The sequence below is a fragment of the Narcine bancroftii genome, chromosome 5 (assembly GCF_036971445.1).
Source record: "Narcine bancroftii isolate sNarBan1 chromosome 5, sNarBan1.hap1, whole genome shotgun sequence".
Taxonomy (NCBI): domain Eukaryota; kingdom Metazoa; phylum Chordata; class Chondrichthyes; order Torpediniformes; family Narcinidae; genus Narcine; species Narcine bancroftii.
The window spans coordinates 115,869,626-115,883,129 of NC_091473.1; the positions used below are offsets into that span (position 1 = coordinate 115,869,626).

General features: G+C 42.0%; 1 protein-coding gene and 1 long non-coding RNA gene across 3 annotated transcripts; one reads left to right on the forward strand and one right to left on the reverse strand.

Annotated features, from left to right (window-relative positions):
* Nucleotides 1-233: 233 nt before the first annotated feature.
* Nucleotides 234-4,035, reverse strand: LOC138763890 (uncharacterized). 2 transcript variants are annotated; one of them, XR_011357877.1, is made up of 2 exons: nt 3,056-4,035; nt 234-1,162 (listed from the first exon to the last, which is right to left on the reverse strand). It is a non-coding gene; the product is annotated as an uncharacterized lncRNA (long non-coding RNA). The 2 variants fall into 2 exon arrangements; XR_011357876.1 differs by having other exon boundaries at nt 1,725-4,035.
* A 2,238-nt stretch (nt 4,036-6,273) lies between these two features.
* Nucleotides 6,274-9,895, forward strand: klf17 (Kruppel like factor 17). The gene is made up of 3 exons (XM_069938842.1): nt 6,274-6,536; nt 7,455-8,490; nt 8,778-9,895. The coding sequence occupies exons 1-3, from the start codon at nt 6,450-6,452 to the stop codon at nt 8,951-8,953; spliced, it is 1,299 nt and encodes a 432-aa protein (XP_069794943.1). The 5' UTR covers nt 6,274-6,449; the 3' UTR covers nt 8,954-9,895.
* Nucleotides 9,896-13,504: the final 3,609 nt, after the last annotated feature.

Consider the following 13,504-nt stretch of genomic DNA (forward strand, 5'->3'; position numbering starts at 1 on the left):
TGGCTTGATTTGACATGAGCTGTGAAGTTGTGCATCTCTGCCCCTGCATCAGCCAACGCATTCAGAAAACTCAAGCATACTTTTCGTATTTGGAAAATGACCTACTCTGAAGTCTGATTCTGCAATTTTCATTCAACGTTTTCCGACAATGCAGGCTCATGCTTTTGTAGGTTCCACATGTCACAAGTCGGATGGCATAGTTTTAGCAGATCAAACAAAAGACTTATGAGACCTTATGAAAAAAAAAGTTTAATCAGTTCAGCTATAACTCAAGTCACAGATTACTTGGACATATTGATTGAGATTTCGATAAAATACATTTAGAAACTCGCAAACAATTTCACCTGAACGTTTGAATCCACTGCTGAGACAAGAAATCGCATTCGGACATAGGATTAGTGGTGAATCTTAGTTAAAGCCCATTCCCAAAGGCCACGAGAAAGTAGTGACCACTTGCTTCCTTGATCATCGGCTTGCCCAGCCATTCAAATGGCGGCCGCTGCTCAAGGCAGAGTTCTAGAGGGAATGTGACAAAGCTTATACATCTTCAACATTCCAACACTCAATATGGGACTTGACAGTGCCCGCTTTGACTTATCCTTGATCTGCACACTCACAACCATTCACCATCCAACCCCCCTCTCGCAATATGACCATTAAGCAATATACAGGCGAAGGAAACTCTTTTACTCTGCCACGGGATCTTGTATTTTAAGTTTGTGGCTGTCACGATGAATCAGAAGCATTTTGTAATGAAATATCACACTGTAATCACGTTGCAGCCTCTTCAATACATGTAGGTTCCCGTGTGGGATTTTTTTTTGACCAGTGAAAGTTCAAAGCTGGAGTTGGGCCAACTTCCCTCGCTTTGCCGCTGTCTCTGTCACACGCCGTAGCCCAAACTCTTTCAGGAAACTCGCAACATTCCCATTTCCTTCTGGTCCCGAGGAGAAACAATGCCGCATTCTGATTACGAGTTGCGTGGCTAGGTTAAAAATAACTGGGGTATATAAAGAGAAGAGGACGCGAAGAACTCCGGCCACAGTACAGCCTTTGAGCACGGCACTCGCTGACACAAGTTCATTCCTCTACAAGTTCATTCCTCTTCGACACCAACCTCCGTCCACAAATACAAATAAAGCACCTCGCCAGTACGGCAAACCTGCAAATATATTAAATATTTATTGGCTTCGGTGATTTATGAACAAGCCCGATATAGAAAGTCAATCTTAAACATTTGATATTTAATTTTACAAACGAAATCCTCCCTTTCGTGGCATCAATTAAAAAAAAATTGAAAATGGCACAAAATACCAAATGATCTGTAGTTTCCTTGCATTGAATTCTCTGTATATTCTGCGCTTAAACTGTTAGACCACAGGCACCCCATTCTCAGATATGGTTACAAATCCTATCGAAAATATCGTTTAAAACCCACCACTTCTTATGCTGAAGTTGGGAATGTTCAATACCATCATGTGAAAATGTGTCATTCTTTCCACATCCTAAAATGAAGATTTTGATGTTTGGCAGACAATTGGCGCAAACACTGATCTTGCTGCAGAATTGAACAGAAAACATGTATTTTGATATCGTTCGTTTCCCCTATAGTATTTCCACCATCACTTATTTAATCCGGCCCGCCCCTAATTGTGAACTCTTGCCCTGATAAGGCTCTTTGGATTCTCTTGGGGAACTGTCAATCAGAAATAAAGATGAATTACCTCGAGGTTAAGAGTCCATTCTTTGTATTTTCGATTTGTCCACAACAAGAGCTGACTCAGCCCTGAAGCAGATCTGGTTGAATAATATATTGCAAGTTATACTCCTCACGATTCTAACCATTCAAAGCAAACTCCTTTAATAACGGGTTACTATCCGCTTCTTAACACAATGGAGAGATAGACCACAAATTATCGTCCTTCCCTGAATTGTTATAATCTCTGGTATTAGGCTAATCAAAGTGGGCACTGCCAAGTATTTGTCCTGTTCGTTGAATGTTGGAACCTTTAGTTAATAAAATCTCAACAATTTCACTCCCTACTTCGAACGGTCAAAAAGTTTTCCGTTCTCCCAGGACCCAGATAAAGACGAGCTTCATTCGTGAGAGGGAACGGGTGCATCAACAGTGCAGGTGAGATAGATGAGGTTGAATGTGTCTATGTGGGCTCCCTCAGCCTGCACACGGAATCCAACCTCTAAATTGTTGCGCGTCTCAGATCACCAGCTATCTGTGTCACGATTCCTACTCTCTCAACTGTGACAAGAGGTTGGAAATTTTATCCATATTGTTCCATTTTACACACTGAGTTTTCAGGTTGCGTCATGCCTGGTTTATTCATTCCAATGCCCAGGTACCCAGAAAGCAGCAAACAGACCTCTCATCCAATGAAGACAATCTGTGTGTGGCATTGCCTCAAGAAAGCAGCCAAAATCATAAAGGATTTCTGCCATTCTCTTCTCGCTACTGGAGTTCGGGAGGGGAGAGGGTTGGAGTTGAGACGGGGGTGGGGGAATCAGAACAGATAGTTTTCTTTAATGGCATCAGGATCTTGAACCTCTCTCACCACCCTAATCATGAACTACACAACTAAAGGAACAGTCTGCACAAGAGAAGGGATACTTGTTTTATTGCACTAGAGTAACTGAATGTCTTGTTGACTATTTTATATATATATTATTTCCTATTTGCTAATTTCATATTTACTATTTGAATTGTTTTAGAGCTAAACTCCCGTTTGGCTTCAGCAAGGAAGATTTTTCGCGCAAATGTACTTTTGAGCATGACAATAAATTATCATTATAATTTAAATTAGAAATATTTTATTAGATAGTGCGAGGCACTGCAGATTCCCACTGAATTTCTTGATCCCGGGTCAAAGAATGATTCCTTCCAAATGATCAGTGCCCCAAATTCCAGTTTGTCTTTAGTTTGTAACAGGCCTGTGTCGGCTGGAACCTATAGTCAATGTGAATTTTTAAATTTCGAATGGAGAGGGTCGGGTATTGTTTAAAAATTAATCCAACTTGAGTATCTGAAATAGACACATCTTACATTCAGTAAGTGGCGCCACAGGTTCTTCAGGTTCCTTTAGTCTCCAGCTGGTGGGCGAGAAATCTTCCGATCTGCTACCATACAAATTTTTAAAGTGGATACAATTTCTCAGGTAAATAAAAACGACCCTCATTTCTCCTATGCCGATCACGAATTTTAAGTGGCACGAAATATGACAGTTCCTGGTAAAAATGAATTCCACTCTGAGGGCAGCACGGGCATGTGTTTTGGCTGCTATAACGTGCAGTAGGCGAGGAAAGGTCAGTTATATGCTTTAGAAAATCACCCACTTCTTCACGTTTTATTGGACTGAATCTTAAATAGCAGTGGAAATAAAACGAAATCTAAAATCGAATTGAATTGCGTTGTGTGATATCAGCACCACATGATGTGGGGGAGAGGTGTTATTTACCCATCAGTTTTCGGCGCTCACCGAACACTTTCTAATGTAATTGCAACTTTAATTTTACATTTTTTTTCTCAGCACTTACTAACCTCGTTTTCAAAATCTGATCGACTTCAAAACGAAAGCATGGATGAGAACGAGAAGGGAAAATGTTAACATTAAAATGCAATTGGGTCCATGGATGACTACTTAAAATGACCTGAAGTTCAAACGTGCATAGCCACTTTAAGTATGATCGTTTATCTTTCATTACTACTTTCTTTGGCTTGGCTTCGCGGACGAAGATTTATGGAGGGGGTAAAAAGTCCACGTCAGCTGCAGGCTCGTTTGTGGCTGACCAGTCCGATGCGGGACAGGCAGACACGATTGCAGCGGTTGCAAAGGAAAATTGGTTGGTTGGGGTTGGGTGTTGGGTTTTTCCTCCTTTGCCTTTTGTCAGTGAGGTGGGCTCTGCGGTCTTCTTCAAAGGAGGTTGCTGCCCGCCAAACTGTGAGGCGCCAAGATGCACGGTTTGAGGCGAGATCAGCCCACTGGCGGTGGTCAATGTGGCAGGCACCAAGAGATTTCTTTAGGCAGTCCTTGTACCTTTTCTTTGGTGCACCTCTGTCACGGTGGCCAGTGGAGAGCTCGCCATATAAAACGATCTTGGGAAGGCGATGGTCCTCCATTCTGGAGACGTGACCCATCCAGCGCAGCTGGATCTTCAGCAGCGTGGACTCGATGCTGTCGACATTGACATAATAGAGGACATGAGATCATTATTGAGGATAACGTAATTTCACATATGTCTAATACTTTTCATTCGCCACAATTCCAATAAGCAATGTTGAACGTTGACACCGCTTTCGATGTCAACTCAGTTATTGCCACCTTCCATGTTCTCAACAGAGAAAACGTTACCTTAAGTAATCCCTTAAGAACCTATGGCAGAAGGAAAAAGATGATTGAGAACTACTGCTCTAGACCCAATTGTTACTGAAATATTTTGTTTGAGAAAAGTTGTCATTGGCCCATTTCCTTTGGAGTTATGAAACCTTGCACATAACACGTCAATTAAGTACGATTAAAACAGTGGTTTCCACTCATATACCACCTTCCTAATCACAGAGCACTTATGGCATAGGGATTACTTAAGGTGGTATGTAAATAGAAAGAAAAAGTTTGAAAACCACTGCTTTAATTCAATCTGACATGGTGTCTTTATACATGCTGTTTACATTGCAGATATTACAATCAAAGAAAAAAGGCATTTTAAGAAACAAGGTCATCCTTCTGAGGTCTGCCTTGATGAAGGACTCAAGCCCGAAGTGTTGGTTATACACCTTAACCGTTGCTATATAAAATACACCGTTTGACCTGCTGAGTCTCCCCAGCATTGTTTTTATTTCAACCACCGTTCCTGCAGACTTTCGTGTTTTATTTCTGTCTGACAACTTGCCCTGTTTCAGACTCGCTAATGTTTTTTTTTCCTCTCAACTTTGATTAAGAACGACTCCATAAATATCCAACAACCATTCTTGCCCGCACCCTACAATTCAAAGTTCTCCCCAGCCGCTTCTCCTTTTTGTTCATGACTTATTTATAACCATAAGCGAGATTTCGTTTTTTAAAAATTACATTAAAAACGTTCAACAAATACCAAGAACCAAAACAAAAGACAAAATAACGTAGTTAATCAACGATCTGCTGTGTGTCGTGAGCTCAAGAAAGTTGGTCTCGATCCAAGGAAAGCAGTTGTCAAGATCACTTGTCTTAGAACTTTTGGAACACCCAATTAACAAAATGCACTGGAAAGCGGATTTCTGCAGGCACTGGATCTATTTTAAAAGACCTGGGCTAAATGAAATAACCACGTCTTCTGGAAATTCAATCTCCCCTGTCCCTTAACGTACGCGCGAAAGAGAGTTGAGTGTGTATGTTCCATAAGTTGAAGGCTGCAGGATATATCTTGTTGGACCATGTTGTAATCAGCCTCAAACACACAAAAAAACCAGAACATTCGATATACCGAAACAACCATTAGTGAAGTGAATGCAAACATTCTAATTATCGCATTAGTAAAGGGCGATCCCAATCGCCATTCATTTGCTTTTCTGTGTCCACAATGTGGAGGTGATTGCAAACGTAACTAAATACTAGCTTAAATCAGGTACGAAACATAGCACTTAATTTTAACTGCGAACAAATGTTTGCATAAAGATGCTTTTGACTCAGTTAACAAAAACTGAGTGTGAATGTGTAACATTCAATCTGCCCCGATGGTTTGAAGTTGTGTGGTGGAACCTTCCTGCAACATCACCTGCGTGCCCCCCAGAATCGGACACCAAGTGCGTTACCGGTATTTGCGAGCGGTCCACTACGAGCCAGAGCTGTACTGAAACAAGACAAGATCGCTCCGGGCGGACTCATTCTCCGCTTCCAGCAAAACCCCTTTTATACCAACACTAAATTTAGATCACGTCAGTGTCATTGCCTGCTTTTTGTGACATTAGCGACACCATTGGACAAAGTTAGAACTTTCTGACAAGACGTGGAAACTTCTGCATTCACTCCAACCTGACGGGCAGTAACAACCAATCCCTCCCATGCCCCCTACTTCTTTTTCCCACCCCCCAAACCTCCCCTCTTCGATTTCTGTTCACCAATTGCAAACCCGCAGGCCAGATGAAGCTTCTTTACTATAGTTTGGGGGGGGGGGGGGGGGGGGGGAGGGAAGTTCGCCTGATGGGATTGGATGATTTCTAATTAAGTCGTCGTCACACTTATTTATATTGATTGACTTGACAGCCAATCACACAGCGAGCAGAGTGTTAACATGCCCCATTCCCAGAGTTGGTGAAACACTCTTGAACTGATTAGTCTGACAGAAACTTCTCGCAGCCGCCCAGTCCGAAGACGGTTTTATACCTTGGAATTAAGAATCAGAATCTAGTTTCTTACTTCTTTGCAACCTTGTTGCAAGAACATTCCGCAGTGAAGGGAGCAGCAATGGCTCTGGCAGAAACCATGCTTCCTTCCATTGCCTCTTTTGCCAGCCATGAAAAATTTGTGCCAAAACAAACCGACATGATCAGCGTAAGTTTTACTCATTTGTGCTTGGTGTGTGTGTGTGTGTGTGTGTGTGTGTGAGTGTAGGGGGAGAGACTTTTAACCTTCTTGTGACATGTGTAAGGAATTCATTAGATTTGAATTTAATGGGAGTTATTTAAACTGGGTGTTGTTGCTTGATTTCCACGGTTTTAAAAAAACCCCAAAGTTTTCAGTCTTTTCCACTTGTTAACCTGTCAGCTTTTACTTAAAGCCTCGCTTAAATCTTTAGGGAAGACGTCCGTTGTGAGTTATTTCATTAGATTCCACGTAAATCGCTGCAGGTAAATATTTCGCAGGCTGGAGCTGTCTTTTTCCATCCTTCACGTCCAATTGCGGTTTAATCTTTTTGCAGAGTTGCGTGCGACGATTCAATTAATCCGCAACTCGTCAATGTAAGGTGTCATCAGCGTTTCTCCCTGTCAGCAGTTGTGGAGCATTCAAAGACATGTACTTCAAAGTTTTTTTTAAAAATAAGAATGGCCACTGATTTGAAGACAAAACAAATATTTGTCAAGCCGCAGTCGTTGTCGAAGATTACTCCCAACGAAATTTAAAAAAGGACACAATATAATTTGCCCCCTCAATTTTTTAGCCGAGTGAACTCAACAAAGGGAATGCTGTCGATCAACTTCCATCGAGAGCGTGAGTCAGGTGAACTCAGACAGTCATTTATCTCCACTCCTGTGAAGTGTACTTGAAGAACTCTAAAAACCGGTTTGGCTGTTTGGGGAGTCGGTTGTATCAAATGTTCGCCTTGCGAGGTTCTTTCAGAAATATTGGGTGGAGATGACTGTCCTCGGCAGCAGCTCTTTTTCATTCGGGGGTAGTTGAGGGGTGGATTGTTACTTTGTAACTTCTTTTCACCCCACGATTTATCTCATGGTTTCTGTTTTGTTTGAACAGAAATGGAAAGTTGACGAAGCCGTCTCCAAGTGTGGTTATCAGATCAAGCCCGCCAACAACGCCGCCTTCTACTCTATTGAGAACTCTCCTGTCAAAAAAGAAGACGACGATTTGGGGAATTTCGTGGATTTGGAGTTTATTTTATCGAATACGATGAGCACGGAGGCCAGGAGCGCGGGAGGGCACCATTCTGCCTATCCCCTGCCGGAAACCCCCGAGAGCTGTGGCACGGTGTACGAGAGCGATGGCTCCTACCCTGCCTCCAACAACTTTGGCAGCAGTAGCAGCCACTTTGCGGGGAGCCCAAACCAAAGCCTGGTGGCCGAACTGCTTACTCCGGATTTGCCGACCACCTTTTCGGGCGCCTGCGATGTCAATCTGGACTTTGGCATGAAGACTGTTTTGGAAAGGAGAGAATACACGGAGCTGCGGTCTCCCAACGTGGGCGGCGCCGTGCAGAGGACCATTCCCGTGGATATTCAGCCGCTAACCCATAAGATGAAGCGGGAGCCGCAGACCAATCACTCCTGCATGCACGCGGGAAACCCCTCGGGAACAATGATGGACCAAAAGCCGAACTTGATTCCCCTGCACCACCAGCACCCACCAGTTCATCGCCCAACCTTTGGCCATCACAGACTCTCCCACTCGGGTCAATTTGTGCCCAAGGATTACCAGCCCATCCCAGAAGTGCATCGTCGCCCTAACATGCCTCTGGCGCAACAATATCAGATAGCCGGCGCCTACCCGCCTCATTACGGCCACCCGGTGGCATCGCAGTTCCACGGGCAGTTCAATGTCTACCGGGATCCTCGCAAGGTACACACGGGCATGCACGGGATGATGCTGACCCCGCCCTCGTCCCCTTTGCTCGACTTCCTCCCACCGGTGGCTGTCCCGGAGGACAGTAAGCCCAAGCGAGGCCGTCGATCCTGGGCAAGGAAACGCACCGCCACTCACAATTGCGAGTTCCCTGGCTGCGGCAAGACCTACACCAAGAGTTCGCACCTCAAGGCGCACATGAGGACTCACACAGGTGAGCAGCGCAGAGCGAGAGAGCCAGGTCCCCAACTCCGACGGGTCGCATTGAGCATGGTATTTTCTCCAGGAACCTCCTCTCTTGATAATGCGGGAAGGGACAGATACTTTAACCAAGTTGTACAATTTTGGATCATGGGTTGACAAATAACTTAACCTGCAGAATGACAGCATCTCTGGGGAAAATCAAATGAACTCTAGAGGGAAGTGCGCAGAGTGGTGTTTGTGGCTAATTGGGGTTTGAAGTGTCCGAACTAATCTTGTTCTTGTGCCTGTCTCCTGCAGGTGAGAAGCCGTATCATTGCAACTGGGATGGATGCGGTTGGAAGTTCGCGCGATCCGATGAACTAACACGCCACTATCGCAAACACACTGGCCACCGACCCTTTCAGTGCCACCTCTGTGAGAGGGCCTTCTCCAGATCTGACCATCTCGCCCTGCACATGAAGAGGCATATGTGAAAAGTGAAAGTGCAGTGGGGCAAACTATTTATACAGAGCTTATTATTTACAATATTTTGATACTGGGTAATGACTATTTTATGTATATAAAGGATCTTTTTTTAAAAAAAAGAAGCACTAAATTATTACTCAGTATTTTTGGGAAAAAAAAATCTCTTGTCACCCGGATATGTCTTCCAGAGAGAAAACAAAAGTATTAGAACTGAAAGCAATAAAATCACCTGAAGGGGGAATGGGTGGGGAGGCTTTTAATGCGAAAGAAACGGGGCCGGACCCAGTTGTACATTGAATGTGTATATAGCCTATCTTGTTTATATTGAAACTGAATGCCCGAACTGATTTCGAAGAAGCCAAAATATACTGCAGTTGTATGACATATTATTGCAGAATCTCTAGTACAGGAGCTTAGTTACCATGTGAACTGTTCAGAGAGTGGGGACAAGCTTAATGGAAGTACGTGTTTTGAACCTTTTCTGTTTGAATTGGGCACCATCTTTGAGGAAATCACCCAGGTACTGCCTCGGATGAAGTTGTTGAACTTTTTATTTTATTTTTATTTGCTTCGTGTAAAGAAATACTTGAAAAAAAAACTAAAGTGAATACAACGACGAATACAGTAAACGTTCTCAAAGCATGGCTCGCCTTACTGTTAATGAGTTCTCGATATTAAAGCAAAAGAACGCGGTGTCTGCAGATAAAATTAAAAGAACCGTTCAAAGTGCAATATGTGGTGTGTGTGTGTGGGGGGGGGGGTTAATTCTGTTGACATCGGGTCCTTCTGTTGACACCGAGCTATCAAACACTGGAACGAACTGCTGTTTCATGGATGGCAGGTTCTTGGTCATACTAAGCCAGCAATTACGATATCATTATCGGGTATCCATTGGATTCGTTGTATTCCTTTTCTTTTGTTTATAAATAAATAAACTGTTTAGAACACAATTGTCATGCGTCAAATATTTTTCCACCCCACCACCTTTGATCACTTTTCGTTTACTTTTAACATTTTCTCCACCGCTGTAACTTTTTTAAAAAAGTTGACGAGTTTCTGGTCAGGCAACAAAGAGAGGCCATCGCCATTCATTTATATTATTGCACAAAAGTGTATGTATGTTCAATGCTTTTTTCTATGAACCGGCCCACACTGATTTTCTGAACTCATTCTTTTAAATGCAACGATAACTTTGAACAGTTTCGCGGATCGCGAAACACCCCAGTGAGTTCAGTATTTAAATTAAGACCTACAGCACGGTAACAGGCTATTTCAGCCCAATTTACATCCCATTAACCTAACCCCCCCACCCCGTTATGTTTCCAAGGGTGGGAGGAAACCGGAGCCCTCTGGAAAACCCACGCAGACAAGGGGAGAACGTACACACTCCTTACAAACAGCCCTGGATTCCAACCCAGGCCAGGTCCTGAACACTGGCTCTGCTCTGCCTATTGTCTGGAGTAAAACAAAGTCTGCAGACACTATGGGTGAAGTAAAAACGCAATGCTGGAGAAAGGTGGTGTATTTTATGCAGCAAATATAAAGATACATAACCAACGTTCATGAAGGGCTCTCAAGCCCCTGTGTCTTTTATCAGTATGGTAGGGGTATCCTGTGAAAGGAGACAATATTGTAACTGAACAGCTGAAATGACATCCTGAAATGTAATGCATTCAATATGTGGTTGAATTCATTTGTTTTGCTTAGTGAATTATATGACAAATAAGGCAAAATGTTACACATCAAGCTCCATATGTGTTTTTTTTTTATTTCTATAACTAGTATTTATAAGTTAACAGAAAATAATAGTCTAGTTAAAAAAAATAAATGCAAGCTGGAGGTGGCCATGCAGAATTTTCCCACACCATATTGACTTGGCCGCAAGTTTTAACCTGCCCTGTAGTATTAATTTGGCTGATGCAAGCAAATGGCTGTGAACGATCATTGAGGCTTACACTCCAATATTTATTGGCACTAAGTTTACAATGTGCTGTGCTCCCGGTTTTTAGTACTGATTGGTGTTGACCACATAATTCCTCTGAACAAAAGTGGGGAAAGTAACAAATTTTCTTCATATCTGAAGACTAATGAAATTTCACAAATCTTGAATGTCCTTAATATTGTCAAGAGCCACTTGTTGGGGAGTGAAAGCAAAATGGAAATCTCAGGTGCAAACACAAGTCCCCTACTTAGTGCGCAAGGTCATGTTTTAAATCATATCCACTCAAGAGGCCATCAGAATAAGCAACACACTGTTGACACGTTGTCTTCTGCCAACACTGGTTGTGACTGAGGAGCTTTGGTGAGCTTAGCACTAGAGGCCCAAGTCTGACTCCAGCAATGTTAGTTGAAAATCTGGTGCCTGGTTCAACTCCAAAGCTTAGGAAATGTTGACACAGAGCAAAATCTAGTCCTGCTTTGATGATTAACTGATGGTGATGAGTTATTTTCACCCTGCAACACATCATCACATCTTAATTCCTGAAATGTGTTTTGTACAAGTTGGTTTCAGAGAGATTGTGGAACAATAAAGGTGTTTCTTATAACTTTTATGCTTTCTGGTTAAGTGTTAGAAAGTAACACTGAAACATTTATTATTTGCTTTGGAACAAGTTTGATTTCCGATGCCTTCCTTATTCTCGTGGCTCACTTCCTGAACAATGGTAACTAAAGGGAGTGTCCAACATTTAACCAGGGAATTTATGCTTTGATGTTTAATATACTTGGGAATTAAATCAACAATAAAATAAAATAATTAATGATACATGTGTTCTTGAAAAATTATACATAATATTTAAAAGATGATATATACTGTAATATGACAATGTTGACACCAAATGTAGTTAAAGCCCACAATGAACATTAAATTCTCAAGGAATTAATCTTAATTGATTCCATTTATAAGGAAGCACAAATACATAATCTTGTATTTCAAGTTATTGATTTGCATAAACAATTTTTCATTGGTCAATCAAAACAAGGATAGCATTAGTTCAAGTCATCACAAAATAGGTTCTTTGCAAGGGAATTTGTTTTATTTTTAACAGAAGGGGAGTTGGTATCAGGGTATGAAATGTAAATGCTTCGTTACAGTATGTACTGAATATAAGTATAAAGCATTCTCACATTTGCATTGGATAGGTTTGGCACCACAAGAAAATTGCTAATCATTCTTGTACTTAATCTGCAATGTCATAATCTATGCAGAATATATGTACTACAAAATTAAATTCTTAATCATAAGTAAATAACAACTTCATCAATAATGATAGACCAAGGAAATAAAAAGACATAATTTAATATTGTGTTAAAATTTCATGGTATAGATTTCATATTTGTAATAATTTATGATTAAATAATTTCTAGATTCACAAATATTTTCAGAGGATTTTAGTACAGAACATTAGAATGGCTATTTGCTTTATTTTCAGTAAGCTTTCTGAGTCTTATAATACATATTCATCTGCCGCCAATTTGCCTTCACCAAGACTTTCAGCTTTATGGAGATGAGGACGTGAGGTTGATTGAGCACTCTGGTACGCAGCCTCCCCAGGCCTGGCTGGCCTTGCTGATCCTAGAGACAATTTCTTTGTCTGAAGACCCATCACCCGAGATGATGCTTCCCAAGTATTTGAAGCTGTTTACATTTGTCATCTGGGTGTCATCAACAGTTATTTTTGGTTCTATGGTGTTGGTGTTTGGAGCAGACTGATGGAGTACTTTAGTCTTGATCAGATTGATGGTCAGGCCAAAGAATGTAGCAGCTTCTGAAAATTTGTTCAGCATTAACTGTAGATCATTATCTTTGTGTGCTAAGAGCACACAGACATCAGCAAAAAGGGTTTCATTTTTTCTGTCCGTTCAAGCGGCGAATGTATTTGATGTATATTCCCTCCTCCAGACCTTGGACAGCACGAGAAAACATGCAAGTAAAGAACAGATTGAACAATCCTGCTTCACCCCATCAGAAATGACAAATCCAGATGATGTGTCACCACTGCGGAGGACCTGTCCAGTCATTTCATCATGGAGCAGCTGAATCACTTTTACGAATTTCCTCAGGCATCCATAATGACTCAGGGTGATCCAGAGAGCCTCCCTGTTCACAGTGTCAAATGCCTTTGTCAGATCAATGAAGTAAAGAGGCTTATTCTGCTCTATACACTTCTTCTGAACTTGTCTCATGGAAAATATGCCCATTGTACTCCGTTCTGGCCGAAAGCCGCACTGCACCTCCGGGAGATTCCTTTTCAAGATAGTGACAAGTCTATTCAAAAGGATGCGGATGAAAATCTTGCCTGCAATGGACAGCAGTAAGATACCTGTAATTTCTGCAGCTTGATTTGCTTCCCTTATTGTAGAGAGCTCAAATGAGGGGCTTGCAGAAGTCATCAGGCATCTTGACTGTGATTCAGAGGAGATGTCTGACATCTTTAATGCATTTGGGCTTAGATCTTTGTTGATCTCAGCAGGAATACCATCTTGTCCTATTGCTTTATTTAAATTCATCTGCAAGATCGCTTTATTGATCTCATCAGTAGAGGGTGACAGGTCTAGGT